General features: G+C 56.2%; 1 protein-coding gene across 7 annotated transcripts in view; it reads right to left on the bottom strand.

The window, feature by feature from the left end:
- The window catches only part of CROCC (ciliary rootlet coiled-coil, rootletin), a 48762-nt gene extending 31576 nt beyond the window's left edge, over positions 1-17186 (bottom strand). For 3 of the 7 annotated variants that reach the window (XR_003794443.1, XM_029228625.1, XM_029228623.1), the window contains exons 1-9: positions 11743-11925; positions 11004-11145; positions 10229-10383; positions 4694-4879; positions 4511-4594; positions 4373-4434; positions 4123-4288; positions 3507-3613; positions 325-561 (exon numbers count right to left, since the gene is read on the bottom strand). Coding sequence is in view for 6 of the 7 variants with exons in the window: in XM_029228625.1 (XP_029084458.1) it covers positions 325-561; positions 3507-3613; positions 4123-4288; positions 4373-4434; positions 4511-4594; positions 4694-4879; positions 10229-10383; positions 11004-11145; positions 11743-11802 (1199 nt within the window). In the remaining variant the exon portion in view is untranslated. Of the gene's footprint in view, positions 1-324; positions 562-3506; positions 3614-4122; positions 4289-4372; positions 4435-4510; positions 4595-4693; positions 4908-10228; positions 10384-11003; positions 11146-11742; positions 11926-17126 lie in introns of those variants that run through there. The other 4 variants (XM_029228628.1, XM_029228627.1, XM_029228624.1 and 1 more) reach the window with 4 other exon arrangements.
- Positions 17187-17689: the final 503 nt, after the last annotated feature.

The following is a 17689-nucleotide window of genomic DNA, read 5'->3' on the forward strand; positions in this document are numbered from 1 at the left end:
CCTCCCTTGCCGTGTGACCTGAAGTCACTCTCCTTTCTCATCTCTAAATGAGAATGAGGTGGCTACCCACTTCATCTCACGGGAAGACACCTTGGGACTAGTCTAGGTCTCAGGAGCAGAGGCTGAACTGTTTGTGATGTGCCCTGGGCAAGAGCCCCATGAACCTCCATCTCCCCCTCTGCCAAACGCGGTGCCTGGGGAGACTGGCTGAACTCACACAGGGGAAGGGCCCATCCCTGTTGAACAGACGCCCCCTCCTCCCTGAATCTCCAGGCGTACACTCTGTGGGGAGGTCTGCCTCACGTGGTGCCTCTGGGCGCCCACCTGGCACTGAGGTCGGCTTTGTCCAGGTTGCTCTGCACCTGCAGCTGGGCCAGGTCCTTCTCCTGGAGCACCTTGTCCCGCAGCTGCTCCTCCAGCTGGGCCTGCAGCAGGGCCTGCTTCTCCAGGGACGCCTCGGCCCGGCTCTCGGCCAGCCGCAGGCCTGCGCTCAGCCCCAGGCTCGCCTCCTGGATGGCTCGTGAGGTCCGGGCCAGCTCCCCTCCCAGCTGCAGCAGGTCCCTGGTGTAGAGAACACAGGATGGGGATGGGATGCTGGGGAGGGCTCCCAAGTGTAAATTAAAACTACAGTGGGATGCCATTTGTCGCTGTCAGACTGGGGACAAAAAGTCACATAATGCAGTGTAGGTGAGGCTGCGGGGAAACAGGCTCTCCCTACACTCCTGGTGGGAGGGTGAGTGTAACCACACAGAGGGCAATTAGAAGAACTCTGAAAATTATAAATGGATAGGTTCTAGGACCCACTGACTCCATCGCTCAGAATTTATCCTACAGATATGCCCCAGCGCAAGGAAAATGACCTGTGTATAAGGGGATCCACTGCAGCCTTGCTCATGTAAGAAATACTGGTGGCAACCTAAATATCTATCGAAAGGGAGCTGCTATCGCCTTTTCTTTTTTCTTTTGGCCACCGCGTGGCTTGCAGGATCTCAGTTCCCAGACCAGGAATTGAATGTGGGCCTCGGCAGTGAAAGCCTGGAATCCTAACCACTAAGCCACCAGGTAACTCGGCAGGGAGCTGCTATTAAAAAAATCACGATACATCCCTTCAATGGAATACTCTGGAGCCAAGAAAAACGAATGGGGAAGCTCTTTAGAGCCTGATGTGGAACCAATTCCCAGCTATAACTATTGGGTGGACAGAGCATCTTCAAGAACTGCAAAAAGGGAACTCCCTGGTGGTTCAGTGGTTAGGACTCTGCGCTTCCAATGCAGGGAGCATGGGTTCCGTCCCTGGTTGGGGAACTCCCACAAGCTGCGCGGTGTGCCCGAAAAAAAAAAAGAACTGCGAAGATGAAATTCTCCCAAGAGTGTATAAAAGAAAAGTGGGGGCTGGGGGGGAAATGTACAATCTGCTGTATTTGCTTGTATCAAATGAGCCTGAGGGCTTCCCTGGTGGCACAGTGGTTGAGAGTCCTGCCGATGCAGGGGACACGGGTTCGTGCACCAGTCCGGGAAGATCCCACATGCCGCAGAGCGGCTGGGCCCGTGAGCCATGGCCACTGAGCCTGCGCGTCTGGAGCCTGCACTCCGCAACGGGAGAGGCCACAACGGTGAGAGGCCCGCGTACCGCAAAAAAAAAAAGAGCCTGAGTGTCTGGGTCAGAGGCGGCAGGAAGAGTTTTCACCATACACCCTTTTGAAATTTGAACCTTGTGCATGTGTGAGTTATTCAAAAGCAAGATGTTAACATTTTAAATGCTAATTAAAAATTAGGTATTTTAAATATATCAAATAGGTTAAATCCTCCCCTTTCCTGAATGAACTGTACCACTGGGTACCTAACGGTAAGAAGAGGAAGTGCCTTATTATAGAAGAATTCCAGTTAATACATGAAGAAGTGACAGAATGAGACAATCATGATTCTGCAGCCTCTGACGAACGTCTGGACCTTGGCATTGAGCGTCAAGGGCTGCTAACGCACAGACAGAGGCTCCTGATGGTAGAGTACACATGGCGCTTATGAAGACGTCTTGTCAAAACAAAACAAAGCAAAACACAACAACCCGAACCTGAATCTGATCAAGCCTTAAATCCAACATCCAATTTACAGGGGACAAAGGTGTTAAAGGACGCCACAGAATCCAGACTGTGGGAATCTCTAAGGACAACTGTCCCGGTTTCCTGAACAAATAAAAGAGACTTAGAAGACAAATCAACCAATCACACTTTGTGAACATCTATGGATCCTGATTCAAACAATTTTAAAGACAAAAAGTGAAGAAACACCATCAGTGACACTGATGGGTCAACTGGAAGTCTGGATACTAGTAGTAAATTTGGAGAATAGTAGATGATCTCAACAAAAGATCATCGCTCTCAAACAAATGTTTAAGGCACAAAAGGAAACAAATTGGTCTGCCTGCCTCTAGGCTCTCGCCTCTGCAGCCTCACCTGCCCAAAGATCAAGCAGGACCAAGTCCCCTGCGGCAGGAGGCCTTTGAGGCTCTTTTCCAACCTGACCTCCTTTCACTTGCCTTTTGCTTCAACCCCACTGGTTGCCATTTTCTCGCACCTCCAAGCCTTTGCTTCTGCTGCTCTGCCTGGGGCGCCCTCAGCTCTGCCAGTTAAAACCACGCCCATCCCTTGGGGTCAGAGCAAATTCCACCTCCTCAATGAAGCATTTTTCTGACCTCTCCACCCCTCCCAGTTTTCTGAGCATCTAGGACATCCTTTCTGTTCCACTTTCACGTCACTGACCACTCACTTCCTCAGTCTAGAGGTTGCAAGTTCCTTTTTTAAAAAATTTAATTTAATTTAATTTTGGGCCACGCCACACGGCTTGTGGGATCTTAGTTCCCCGACCAGGGATTGAACCCCGGCCCTTGGCAGTGAAAGTGTGGAGTCCTAACCACTGGACCGCCAGGGAATTCCCTAGAGGTTGCGAGGTCCTTGTTAGCAGAAGCTGAATATCATAGTAGATTAAAAGCAGGAACTGCAAATCCTGATTCAGCCACTTACTTACTGCTGTGTGACCTTGGGAAGGTCACTCTACCTCTCTGAGCCTCAGTGTCCTCATCTGTAAAATGGGGATCATTCCAGTTCCTACCTCATAGGGACACTGTGGATATGAGATGAAATAAAATGTACAAAGAGCCTAGCTCAGAGCAAACACCTAGTAAACGTTTACTATTTACTGGTAATGAGTAGGAAACAGTAAATTTAGTAAATACCAAATAGTATTTAGTATTTGGCCTTAGTCATTTGGTCATAAATAGCCAATTTAGCAAGTACATTAAGTAAATACTAAGTGACCGCCATGATCTTGGTAAGAGTTAATTATTACTAGTTGCCTCTGCATCTCCGTAGGGCCCGGCACACGGTAGGTGTTTTGGGTTGGACCGAAGTTCAACTGAGTTGAGTTGAATTCAGTGTGCAAAGCAGGGTTGTCTCCCGGCTGCTGCAGCGTCTCCCCGAGCCGCCCCCCCACCGGCCAGGCCTCCTCACCTCTCGGTGGACATCTTCACCTCGCTGAGCAGCCGTCGGGCCCCCACAGCCTGCCTCCACAGGAGAAGCAGGCGGCTGTGCTCGTGGCTGAAGTAGGCGTTGAAAGACTGGAGGGCAGAGGGGCTGAGTGAGGGGCTGGAGCGGGGGCCGGCCCACTTCCTGCCCCAGCTCTGACCACCCCGGAGGCTCCCAGTGGGCCGGCTCTGGGCCTGCATACAGGGCTGTGCCTGAGCTGTATGGTCACCAGCTCAAGCCTCCCGCTGGCTCGGGGAGCTGGATTTCAAAGCCTCCACGGACTGCAAGCAGCAGTGAGGAAGGGCAGAAAGCGCTGGGGACCTAGGTTTGCATCCCAGCTGCCAGCCAGCTGCATGACTGGGCAGCTATTCAACCTCTCTTTAGAAGGAGGATGACGGCACTTTCCACATATGGTTGCTATGAGGAACAGAGGAGAAATCGCCTGCCTGGCTCGTGGTATGTGCTAATCAAGGCTATTATTATGACAACATTTACCTCTGCTAAAGGGCTCACCTGACCAGCAGGGCCCTCCCTCCCCCCCCCCTCCCCCCTCCCCCGCCCCCATAGGCTGTTCCCCTTGGGTCAGCTCCCCGGTGCCCACCTCTCCCTCGCGCCTCCACGCTGCCTCCCGCTGCTCCAGCTCCTGGCGGCTGCGTGTCCAGTCGCTGGTCACCTTGCGTATGTCCTCACTCAGAGCCTGGTTGGCCGAGTTCGCCTGGTCCAGCTGCTCTCGGAGCATAGCGTTCACCTGGGCCAGGCTGGCGCTTCTGGGTGGGGGAAAAGGGACCAGTGGGTGCGTGGCCGGAGAGGACAGCCCTGCCAGCCGCGTGCTATCCCCCGCTGTGTCCCACCTCTGCTGTTCCTCCTCCAGGCGGATGAGGGCGCTCTCTAGGTCATGGCTGTGCTCTGTGGCCTGGGTGGGAGAAGCGGGGGCATCAGGCTGGGCAACGTGGAGGGAAGCGTCTGCCCTGCCGCAGCCCGGCACCCACCCTCAGCCGCTGCTGCCCCAGCTCCGCAGCTCTCTCCAGCAGCTGCTGCTCCAGCTCCGAGGTCTTCTTCTTGTACTGGAGGATCTGGGGATGGGTGGAGAGTGGCCGGTCAGCCCCAGGGGGCATGGGGGCCGGGCCAAGTGAGCGCAAGGGTGGGCAGGAGCAGGAGTGGGTGGCCCTGACCTTGGCCTGCAGCCGCTGCACGAGCTGGGCCTGCCGCTGCTGGCCCTCCTGGTAGGCCTGCAGCTTGCGCCGGTAGGAGGCCTGCTCCTCCTGCAGCTGCCTCCGCAGCTCCACGCTCTGCCGTGCCAGCCCCCTGGGCTCCTGTGTTTCCAGCTCCCCAGACTCCAGCCGCACAGCCTGCTCCAGCTGCAGGGAAGGGCCCTGGGTGAGAGTCCTGGGCCCCCCGGGAAGGCAGTCACAGGCCTCTGCAGGGGGCGCCAGGCTGGACCTGGGCCCACAATGCCTTGCAGGCACATGTGGGCAATACCATGATGCAATGCACGTGTGCACGGGTAATGCAGCCGTGCATGGACACACAGACTGGGCAAGCGCGGATACACAGACTGGGTGTGCATGGACACATGCAGGTGGGCCACAAACGTGTGCATGCAAAGCACAAAGATGCACCTGGGATAAACCTTAAAGGCCCTGGGTACACCGTGAGCCTCTCCTCCAAGACACCCAACCCCCTGTGGTGGATAGTTATTGGATTCATGCCCCTGTCTCCCCACCCCCACCCTAAGTGAGCTCAGAAAAGCCTGGATTTTGTTCCCCATTGTATTTTAGAACACTGGCAGTAGCAATGTTAATGAATTAACAGCATGAGCACACGTGAATACATTCACAGGCATCAATACACGTATGCATATCTGAGCTTAGAGACATGCACGCACATAACACACAGAGGCCACCTAAAACAGCCCGAAGGTGACACAGATGAACTCACCCCGCCCCCACTCCCCACATACACAGCACTCAGGTTTGTAAGAGGTGCGCACATGGGTTCTAATATAAGGTGTGGTTTATTAACGCCCTCTCAGCCCAACCTAGCCTTGGGCTCCCTCCTCTCCCTCGACTCATGGGAAGCCTCTGCGGTCGGTCGCCGCCCTTCCCCTACCCACAGGCAGCTTGCAGCCCCTTCATCATCAGACCCTGGGGGCAGAGGCAGGATGCCTGCCGGCTCTGACTGCCTCGCTAGCCTGGAACCCCCTAACACCCTTAGGTACCCGCTGGTCCCAGGGGGCCCCTCAGCCTCCTCCAGCTGTTTGGAAGGGAGGAGGGAGGAGGCCGCTGAGGACAAGCAAGACCAACAGAGGAGCGACAGTGCCCAGGGAGAACCAACAGCACGAAAGCCCAGCCCAGTGCCTGGCCTGCAAAAGCCCGGGCAGGGTATTCACACGCCCACCCACACTGGGTCCCAGGGAAGCCCATGGCAAGGGCAGCTACTCTCACCCACGCTAGTAGCGGGGCCAGGCCAGGTCAGCCCTCCAGGCCTGTGTTAAGCGGTATGGCAGGAGAGACCCAGTGAGCCACCAAGCTGAGAGGCATCTCCGGCCCCACCCCTGTTGCAGCAAATATAGAAATGAAGTTTTCCCTCCCCTGAGAACAAGGAGAACAAAGGGAACAGTGAACAGGCTAGAGAAGAAACATAACCTGGCCTGAAAGAGTTAATCACTCCTCGTTTTACTTTAACTGTCACTAATTTGTAGTAACTTTACAAAGCTAACCTCACTCCCTGACACTATGTAATTTACGTTCAGCACCTATCACGCCTAGCTCTTCGAGTTACATCCCCTGCCTCTCAATCCCTAACCTTACTTTGTCCCAGCACTTACATTCGATAACAAATCACCCCCTATAGTTTTTGCATTTCAGAAACAAGGTCGCCGGCTGATAAACCAGAGGCAAACGAACGAGGCAAACGGACACCATTACCAGACCGCCGGACCGCAATTACTGGGCAACCTGACGCCAGCTATGACTATTTTGAAATAATGCAAAGGAAAGGAAGAATGCAAGACCTTCACTACTCTGATCCTTATCACATACCCCGGACTGCGAGCCCCACATATAAAATCTTCCCTGATTCCCAAGGTGGGGGGCACAGTTCTTGAGGCGCTAGCCTGCTGTGTCTTGCCTTCGGCCCGGCAGAAAAATAAAGCCATCTCTCTCTTCCTCCAAAATCCCTGTCTCCGTATTTCTGTTCGGCCTCGGTGCACAGGGAAGCCGATATTCGGCCAAACCACGCCCACCCCCGGGGACAGTGCTGGGCAGGGTGACTGTGCCCACGGAGGCTGCTTGGAGGCTTCAGTTTATGTGGGTGGGGATCTGGTCTGAGGGTGGAGGAGAAGGCAATGTGCAGGGGGTCTCCACCTGGAGGGTGTGCTGCAGGCCCGTGGCCAGTATCTGCGCGAAGTCCACCTAAGTCAGGTGATGGGCAGAGCAACCGCATCTGCGTGTGGTGACGGTGGCACCGAGATGCTGTGAGCGTGTTGTGCATGGATGCGGGCGCTTCCTTGGGGGGGGGCGGGGTGCGTCTTGTCATCTGTCTCCATGTGGGACCCTGTGTGTCTCTGGGTCTGGGCCTTCACAGGGACCGGGTGAGGTGGCGGCTGCAGTCCAGGGTCTACGTTGTGCTGCGGGCGATGGGTCGTCTTCATGTGCACCCGTGTGTCCATGTGTCTGTATGACTGTGTGCACAGTCACAAGTGGGCGGACCTGGGGAGCGAAGCTGGGCTCTGCACGCGTCTGTGCACTCGTGTGTACCTTTGTCTGGCTGTAGGTGTCCAGGAGCTGTGAGACGATGCTGTGTTGTCTGCGATGTGCGTGTGCCGGATACACCACGTGTGTGACTGTGTGTGTGGGTGGGATTGTGCGGTGTCCGGGCAGCTTCTGTGAATCTGAGTGTCTCCCCGAGGTGGGTTTGTGTTGGTGTGTGGGGAGGGTCTGATTGTGGCTTGTGTTGTGTGCATTTTGCACATCTGTGTGAACCAGCTGCTGTCTGCTTCGTGGCTTTAGAGGGCTTCCTGCAGCCGCCAGGTGCTCCACTGCTTCTCCAGCGCTCCCCGCCAGATCCAAGCCACTCCTGGCCACACCCCACCCCTTTCCACAAACTTTGCTGCTCACCAAGCAGCCTTTCAATTTTACTTGTAATTCAAGAGGGAAGGAGGCTGCTACCAAGCCAAGGATAAAAGAAGTTTACTGTCTCCCCTAGCAACCGCTGCCCCAGTCCCCGACATTCCGGTCCAGGTTGCCACGGACACTGGGGGTGGGGGGGCAGGGGGCCTGGCCTGTGGAGCCGACTCCCTCCTTCCCATCCCAGCTGCCTCGCCCAGCACCTGCTCGTCAGGGACAGGAAGAAGCGGGGGCCTCCACTGGGACCCTGAGGTTCTCCCTCTGACCTGGGAGGTAGCCACTAGGAGCCCCTGCCTCAGTTTCCCTACATGTAGTCAATAGGACGGAGACCTTGACCTCACCTCCACTCCCCTTTCCCAGGGATGCTGTGGGGTTTAAGGGGTCGGAACAACCTCACTGACTGGCCCCCTAAGGCAGCACACGTGCAGCAGTTATAGCCACAAGGGCGCCCTGTCACCTGCAGCCTGGGGACAAGTGGGCAGCAGGGAGTGACCGTGCCGCAGGAGCACAGAGCCCCGGACCAGGGGTCTCGGCCCAGCTCCACCACCGACCTTGGGCCTGTCATGTCCCCTCCCTGGGCCTGTTTCCCCATCTCTAGTGAGGTGATCTCCAGGCTCTGAGGTTCCCTGTGGACCCACCCCCAGGAAAGGCCTCAAGGTCACTGTCATGCAGCCCCTGCCTCCAGGGAGCCACATCTCAGACAGAGGACAGTCTCCTGCCAGGCTTGCTCTACATGCTATTCAGGGGCCTCTCCAGCCACACAAGGAAACTTTCTAGACTAAAGCAGCTCCCCCAACCGGCCCAGCCCCACAGCTGTGTCCTAGAAGAAAAGGGACCCGCTACCTCCACCTCTTCTTCCCTCCCCATGCCAGCCTGAGGGGCAGTGCTAGCCTCACTGTCAGTCAGAAGTTGGCATTTAAAAGAGGCAGCCAGGGCTTCCCTGGTGGCGCAGTGGTTGCGAGGCCGCCTGCCGATGCAGGGGACGCGGGTTCGTGCCCCGGTCCGGGAAGTCCCACGTGCCGCGGAGCGGCTGGGCCCGTGAGCCATGGCCGCTGAGCCTGTGCTCCGCAACGGGAGAGGCCACAACAGTGAGAGGCCCGCGTACCGCAAAAAATAATAATAATAATAAAAAATAAAAATAAAAGAGGCAGCCAAAAATAAATAAATAAAAGTAAAAGAGGCAGCCCCCAGGGGCCTGACACTGTGCCAGGGGCCAAAAGATGACCAGCCTAAACTAGGACGGGGCTGTCTCAGGGCCCACCACCAACAATACAGACTCCGCCCAGCCCACCTGCCACGCCCCCTGCAAACCTTGGGAAAACTAGCTCTGCACGGTCCCCAGTGCCGGCCACCATCCTGCTCTTCTGCAAGTCCCAACACGTCAGGGGCTTGTCCAGGCAGGCGGATGTCAGGACACAGGCACATCCCACAACGACACAGAGGAACACAGATCCCTCTTCCCATCATGGGTACACAAGCCCCTGTGTGGACAGGCCCGGCTCAGGGGTCTAGCCATCCCTAGCTCTGCTAGTCCCACACAGGGGACCCTGGGCCAGCTTCAATCTTCCGTTTGTAACATCAGGGGTCACGTCTGAGGCCCTTCCAGCTTTCCCAGGGCCAGGTGCCCCCTGGAACTCCCAGGCCGGTTGCCTCTTCCCATACCCAGGAAACAAAACTGTAACACAGAGCCCTCAGCTGTGTGACCCTCAAGCAGGGTGCTTTCCCTCTCTGAGCCTTGGTTATCTCCTCTGTTAAATGAGCATCATAATGGTCCCGACCTTGGTGCATTAAATGTAAAACACCCAGCTCATGCTTGGCACAGAGTAGGCACTCAGTAACCAGCAGCTACTATAATGAGTGTTATTACCACCCACACATCTCCCATCCGCACACACACTCCCTCCTTCATGCAACTCTCTCACCAACTTTCAGCCACCATCAACTCCCCAGGGTCATTTCCCACGAGCCTGGAGGCCTAAAGGAGAAAATGCACTAAGAACCACCTGTACTCCACTCACACTGAACTCCTGCCCAGGCCCTGCAGCACAGGTCCCGGGGGACGTGAATCCTGCCTGGACTTGCAGGCAGGCCCGGCTTCTCCTTCCTTCCTTCCTTTGCTGGGCCTCACCCCCACGGGGAGCAGGGCAGGTCTGTGGCTGCCTGTGCCTACCCCAGCCTGTTGGATGGACCCCAAGGCCCAGGTAACCGGGGGCACAGGAAGATGCCCAGAGACTCAAGGGGTGGCAGGGGCCTCTAGGGGTCTTGTTCTCCGTGCCCCACCCCCCAAGCGGGCTCGGGACAGCCAGGAATGAAATACCCCAGTTTCCAGGCACTTCATCCCCTCGTCTCATTGATTCCTCACAGCTCCATGTCACATTACTGTCCCCGCTACGGAAAGCAGGCTCGCAGAGTGGGGTGATTTGCTCAAGGCCGCTCAAGTGGGCAGAGCCACAGTCTGAATGGAGGCAGCCTGACTCCAGGGCCCACATTCTGCCCAGGAAGCGGGCCTGCCCTGGCTGTCTCCCCACCCCTGTGGCAGGGGAGCCCCTAGCCCAGCTCTCAGCCCCCCGCAGCACCCACCCTCTCACTGACCGCGTTGTACTTGATGGCCAGCTCATCGCGCTCAGCCCGGCTCTGGGCCAGCAGGTCCTCCACGCGGGACAGCTCCTGCTGAAGAAGCTGGCTCTCCTCCTGCAGTGACAGCATGGATGCCATCTCGGTGGCCGGCAGCAGGGCTGGAGAGGGACAGCGGGCACACAATTAGCTTCCACCTGCATCCTGAGGGACCGCCTCCCCCTACAGGTGCCCTACCCATCCCTGGAGGCAGGAAGATAGACCAGGTCCCCACGAGGAGCTGTAGCTGAGGGGGCCCTTCCCAGACGCTCTCGACCCAAATATGAGGTGTGGGTGTTGCCCTCCAGGGGGAGCAGGGGCCCATCAGCCTTCCTGCCCGGGTGGGGAATGGACACTGCCACTCCTTATACTTCTACAAAGCCCTGAGCTAAGCTGAGCTGCCCTCCCCCTCTAATCTTGGGTTCATCCAGCTCACACCTTCCCTGGGAGAGAATGTGGTGTTTGGGGTTTAAGTCTTTGCAGCAGGCTGCCTGCAAGCAAGGAGGGGATGCTCAGCCCTGCCTTCCAGCAGCATCACATGGAGAACAAGTCTGGGAAAATTACACCTCTGAGCCTCCACTTCCTCATCTGTAAAATGGGACCCTCCATCACAGGCTTGTGCCTGCCTCACAGTGATTATTCAAGAAATGGAAGCTGCACTCATTATCGTCATTATGACTGTTGAGGAGGGGGATGTGAGAAGAGGTGAGATGCAGGCAGTGTCTGTGAAGGGGAGTGGTACCTGGGCTCTCAGGCTGGGAGAAGTTGCGGGTGACAATCTCCCTGATGCGGGCAGGCAGGCAGATGGGCTGGGAATCCTGGGCCGGGTCCTGCACGTTCAGGCCCTTCTCCTGGCCCGACCCCAGGATGCTGCTCTCCAGTGTCTGCAGGGAAAGAGGGAGGGTCTGCGGGGAGCCTGGGACCTTGGGCTCCCTGGTGTGGGTGGGAGAGAAACAAAGTCCTGCCGCACCAAACAAAGATGTGGGTGCCCAGGAGACCCTCGGGAAATCCCCAAATGGAAGGAAGCCTGGGAGTTAGAATCGCAAAAAGCCCAATGGGAGGATACTCTGTGTGCCCCCTGCCCCGGGAAGGAGGCCCCCTCGGGGGCCAGAGAAGCAAACCAAAGCCCACGGCCCACTCACAGACCTCCCAGGGTAGCACAGAGTGTTGGGGGCTCCAATCCAGCTCCCGCCCTAGATGGGTGATGACCCCACTGCTCCAGCAGAGGTCACCTCAACCCTAAAATCTGGAAGTAGGGACTTCCCTTCACTAGAGGGGCACTGGATAAGGGAGTCACGGAGTTGAGACCTGAGCACCCCTCTACCACCAGTCTGGCCGGGAGCTGCAAGCTGGGGTCCCTGCGCACCCCGCCACCACACCTCTCCCACCCCTGGACCCCTAAGATGTGCCCACGCCTCCCACTCCTGCTAGGCCCACACTCCCCTGCCCTGGACAGGGTGGGCACAGCCCCCAGGACCCACCTGGATAACCGCCTCCAGTGCCAGCTGGGCTTCCAACGACCCCTCCAGCCCCAAGTTCATGGGGTGGAGGCTGTGGGCACCCCTCTCCAGGCCCTGCGCCAGGGCCCTGGAGACCAACACAGCCCGCCCGCCCTACAGCCAGACTGCTGGGCTGAGCGCTGGGCGGATTAGGCTTAAATCCGGCGGCGCCCCCACGTGATCAGGGAGGTGGGCGGGGCTGAGGGGGGAGGGGAGGGGAAAGGAGAGGGTGGGCGGGAAGCTGGGCAGCGGGGAACAGGAGGAGGAAGGACGAATAGGGGGAGGAGAGGAGAGAGGGGAGGAGGTTGGGGAGAAAGGGAAGGAGTGGAAAGAAGAGGGAAAGGATGGAGAGGAGGGGGAAGGGAAAGGGGGAAGGGACCTGGAGGTGAAGACCCCCCCCACTACACACACACACACACACACACACACACACACTCTACCCTCTCCGGAAAGGACACACACACACACACACACACACACACACACAGGCACACACACCTACCCTCTCCAAGCGCAGGGGGTGGGGTCAGCATACTGGAGGCGGGAAAGGCCAGTCTTCAAGACTGTCTTTACTGACCCAGAAAAGGGGTCACAGGGTTTGCTAAGAATGTCTTTATAGGGTGCTGGGATGACGTTTTCCCACATCAGGTGCAGGCTGTGGAATTGCCCAGTCCAGACAAGGAGCTGAATCCCCCTTCTCCAACTCCCAGCCCCACCCCCGCACTAGCTCTGTGCCCCAGGGTAAAGCAACTTTGCCAATCTGAGCCTCCAGTGTCTTCGTATAAGATGCGAGTTATTGGCACCCATCCCATGGAGTCACCTGGGGGCATAGAGAGCTTACAACTGGGCACCGGGCTCAGAGTGAGCATGTGATCCGTACTGATTTCATTCATCTGAAGATCTGAAATGTACAGTCCCTGTACCCCGGACCCTGGGGCTCAGAGGTCCACCCACTGCCTGCCATTGTTCCTTCTCTAAGGCAAGGAGGCTGTGCGGTGTAGTGGTTAGGCTGTCAGCTCTGAAATCAGGGTCAGATATGGGGTCGCATCGGAGCCCCAGCTCTGCCACTTGTTGGCAGTATGACCTTGGACAAGTTACCTCTCTGAGCCTCAGTTTCCTCATCTCTAAAATGAAACTTATAGCACCTACCACATAGAGTCACTGTGAAGATTAAATGGGTTGAACAGTGTAAGGGGTTTGCACCACAGCTGGCACGTGGTGAGCAGCGAGTAAATGGCGGCTGCTCTTCCCATTGTCATTAGCACCATGTGTCTGGGCTCCTGCTACCTCGTGGCCCACGGCCTCAGGGTACCCTCTGCTCTAATGCCATGTCCCATAGGAGGCACATTCATGTTATCCCATTAAATCCTCACCTCAACCCATTTCCAGATGAGAAAACCGGGTCACAGAAAGGTTGGGGCTCTTACCTATTCAAAGTGGCACACTGCTGCAGGGAAGTGGGAAGCCCCAAGTTCTTTCCACTTAAGCCAGGCAGCCTCCCAATAAGTGCCTCAAGGGCAAGACCGGGGCATTTGCACTTCAACGCTCTACCAACCGTGTCTAAGTCAGACCCAGGAATGCAGCAGGTGCTGCATAAACGTACATCAGTCCAAGCGGAGCCTGGAACCCTCACCCCCAACTAGGGAATCTGCTCTGGAAATGGAAAACCAGGGAACAGGGTACACTGGGCCAAAAAAATAAGTGCCTCCACATTGCCACGGCAACCAAGGCCAGATTTAGGCAAAACTAAACTCAGCCAGAGGCAGGAAGCTGTCACTACAAAACCCTGGGACTCCATTTTCCCACCTCCAGACAGCCTCCAGAAATCCCCTCTACAGGCTGCACACCCATAACCAGAGCAGGGGGAAGCCACAAACACCCGCAGGCCAGGCTCTCCAGACCTGCTTGCCCAGCTTGGAAGAGAGGGGGCCCCAGATGTGCTTGGTGAACTGAACTGCATTATTCTGTGCCCTTCCCCAGTCAGTGCCCTAGGGGATGGGGGAAGGGAGCAGGATGCCAGAACCCTTTGCGCTGAGTGATTCCAGCCCTTGGCTCTGTCCACGAAGTTCTCCCCCTCTGGTCCTTCTGGGTTCTATTATAAAGCCCAAGAAACCGTATCTGACCCCTGCGTGTATGTGCATTTTCTAATGTCTGCAGCTTCCATCCAATTCTCAGAACAACAATTGAATTCCTCATAGGAAAGATCTGGATGTTACAGCTTCAGCGTCTGACTGCCAGGAATCCAATCTGGCTGTGCCTCCCCACAAGCTGTGTGACCCTGGGCCAATGGCCAATGACTTTGCTTCTCTGAGCCTCAGTTTCCTTTTCTGTAAAATGGGATAAAAACAGTGCCTGCTTCTATTAGGAGGATTAAAAAAAGATGATCTATGCTTAGCTAGCTATGTGCCTGGATATGGTGTGACAGAAGCTGCTCTGTGTTCACCAAAAAACATTTCTGATTCTTCTTAGGAATATGGCTAGAAGTCATTTCCCAGACTCCACTGCAGTCAGATATGGCCATGTGATCAAGTTCTGACCAGCAGAATTAAGACAGGAAGAAGGTGTGCCACTTCGGACCTGGCCCATAAAAACCTCCCACAAGGACTCCTCTCCTCCCCCCAGCTGGAGGGAAATAACGCTGAGTTCCTAGGGGATGCGAGAGCCACAAGCTGGAAGGGGTCTGGGTCCATGGGTCACCATGTAGAAAGCCACCGAACAGGACTTTTCACAAATGAGAAATAAACTTCTGTTGTGTTAAGCCACTGAGATTTCAGGATTTCACTATCGTATCAGCTAGAATTGCCTTAATGATTACCCACGGTTACATAGTGCATACGTGTTGTCTATTATTAGTGTTATCATCACTGGTATTATTGGCTCCTCCCAGTACCCAGTGTGCTTGGTGAACTGAACTGAATTTTTCTGTGCCTCTCCCCAGCCAGCGCCCTACCCAATCTAGAACCCTGCCTGGTACACAGTAGACCCTCAGCCATGGTTGGGCGAATAAACACAAAGGACACACCCTTTGCGCTCGCTCCCTCCCCAGTCCTGCTTAGTCCTTTGACCACCCTGCAAAGCTGCCATTTACCAGGTCCAGCTGCAGGCCCTAGCCAAAAAGTCCCTCAAAGGCCACTCATGAGTTTCAAACATACCAGCTGCTCTCACCCACTTATCCTTTCTTTATTCTCCAGTTGCTGACTAGAAATTATAATAAAAATATTGAGCCAACCATGAGCCAGGCTCTGTGCCCCAGTTTCTGCATCTGTACCATATCTGTTTTAACCTTCTTGACAGTCCCATGATGCTGGTACTGTTCTACCCACTTTACAGATGACAACACTGAGGCTGGGTGAAGTTAAATGGTTTGCTCAAAGTCATCCAGCCATGAAGAGCTGAAGCCACAGGTGAGAAGTATGCCTGGTTCCAAAGTTTTAAACAATCACACAATGGCTACCATCATGTAGTGCTTACTGTATGCCAGGCGCCACCCTAGGTCTCTGATGTATATTATATAAGCCACTGCCACTGCTTGCCTGGCCTGCTGAGATGGCTCCTCATGGGTCTCCCTACTTCCTCTCTTGTCCCCCAGCCCAGTCTATTCTCACACATCCCTCTTCTATTCAACCCCCACGCTGGCTACTATCACTCTCAAAATAAAATTCAAAGTCCTGCCGCAGTGAACAAGGCCTGCTCAGTCTAGCCCTGGTCTACCTCTCCACCTCATCTCCCCTCTCCCCCAGCTATTCCACTCCAGCCATGCTGGCCTTCTTGATTCTCAAACACACCAAGCATGCTGCAACCTCAGGGCCTTTGCATCTGTCATTTTCTCTGCCTGGAATGCTCTTCTCCCTTCCTTTCATGGCTGACTCCAGACCCTGGCCAAAAATGTCACCTTCTGAGATTGTGAACTCTGACCTCCCAGCCAAAGTGGTTCCTGCCAGTAACTGTTCACTGTTTTCTTCTACATGTACGTTGTCTGTCTGCTCCAAGGTCAGGGACCAAGTCGTCCTTGTTTACTGCTGTCTCCACAGGGCCTAAGGCCCAAAGCGCCATGAACAGCTGTTGAGTGAGTGAATAAATGCTAGGAGACAAGTAGTAATATAGGAAATTAAATTAAAAAAAAAAAAAACGGTTTGGCAGGGGTCACACAGGGCAAGTCTTGGCCATGTTTGATGTGACCCACAGACTGAGTTCCCATAAGGGCCCCAGCGAACACATACCCAACACCTGAACACCTCGCAGGAGTTCAAGGTAAAAACCAGGCAGTGTCCCCCACAGGGGACTCCTGGGTGGGAGGGGTACCTAGTCTCTGAGGGCTGACCCCCATCCCCAGGGCTTGAGAGAAAGACCAGAGAGGAGGAGCTAAGTCAAGGAAACCTCCAAGATCCAGGGGTTCTAACTCCTGAGGTCTTTCCTGGCTGAGGAGCCTGGCCTTAGCCTCTGGTCTGATCTGGCCACAGGATTTGTTTGTTAAGCACCTACTGTGAGCTTAGCTAAGGAAAACAGGAAATCTCAGATGAAAACAGACTGACAGAACCTTCATGGCCCCCTCCCCCAGTGTCCCAATCCCCCAGACAAGTCAAGGTCCCAGATGGAGCTGGGGAGACTGGCCACCAAGGGGGCAGACATTGCCTCAGAGCGCTGTCCTCTCGGGTTGGCAAAAAGATCACAAGGGAGCCTGCTCGTAACAGCAACCCCAGAGACTGGCACGAGGGTGGGGTCTCAGGCCCTACTTTGAGTAACCCAAGGAGGGCCCAAATCCCTGCACAGGCTGTGCCATCTTGGGCAGTTCAATTGACTGCTCTGGGCCTCAGTTTCCTCATCGGTAAAACGGAGCTACTTTCGACTCCGTATGTTGCACTGAAACACTATCCCAAGCGAGGAGGGCAGGGACGGTGCCTGGCCCACACGAAGCCGCAGCAAGTTATCGCTGCTGGTGGTGACAATTGGGAAAAGCCTCCTACCGCAGCTCAGCCTGGAAAGAGGGGACCCCCGGGGCGGAGAGGCGCTTGTCTGCAGGCCGCTGCGCCCGGGCAGGCCCCCGCCTCCTGCCGCCTACCCGAGCCCGCGGGAACCCGGGCAGGATTTGGAGCAGGACGGCTGGCAGGATGTCCGCAGAGGCCCCGGGTGCGCTCTCCAGGAGACCGAGCAGTGCAGCGCCGGAGGGTGCGGCGCGTACGCCCTGAGCGCCTCCAGGGCCGGGACGGCGGCTCCAGCCCGCCCCCTGACGCGCGCCCGCCTTCCCGCCCTCCGCGCGCGCCGCAATCTCGGCCCCGCGGCCTTCTCCCGCCGCAGCCCGCCCCGCGCGCCCGAGCCCCTGACCCACGGGAGCGCGCGCCGCGGGCCTCGCGCCGCGGGCCTCCTACCTTGGCGCGACACCGCCGCTGCAGCCGAGGCCGAGCGGGCCGGGCCAGGCGAAGCCAGAGGGCGGAGCCCGCGCCCGACCCGCCCGCGTCCCCGCGTCGCCTGGGGTAGAGGGCGCGCCCTGGGCCTGGGGCGGGGCCGGCCGCTGGGAGCGTGCGGCAGCCTCAGTCTACGAGCGCTTATCTGGGAGCCGCACTAGATGGAGGGCTTTTCATACACGATCGCATTTACTGCGCCGGACAACCCAGGAAACAGGGATTATTAGCTCCTTATGCATAAACGGGAAAGTGAAGATTAAGCTAATTGCTCAGGGTCTCGAAGCTGAAGGGTGGCCGAGCTGGATGCTTGGGAAAAAAGACCCAGCTGCAGTCTCGGTTTTGTGTTCCCTGGCCCAGCCTTAAAGGCCTTAAACTCTTAACACCACACTTTCACCAATGGACAGATCATCCAAAATGAAAATAAATAAGGAAACACAAGCTTTAAATGACACATTAGACAAGATGGATTTAATTGATATTTACAGGACATTCCATCCAAAAAAAAAACAGAATATACTTTCTTCTCA

The sequence above is a fragment of the Monodon monoceros genome, unplaced genomic scaffold (assembly GCF_005190385.1).
Source record: "Monodon monoceros isolate NGI ecotype Baffin Bay Population unplaced genomic scaffold, NGI_Narwhal_1 Super_Scaffold_18, whole genome shotgun sequence".
NCBI classification, from domain to species: Eukaryota; Metazoa; Chordata; class Mammalia; order Artiodactyla; family Monodontidae; genus Monodon; species Monodon monoceros.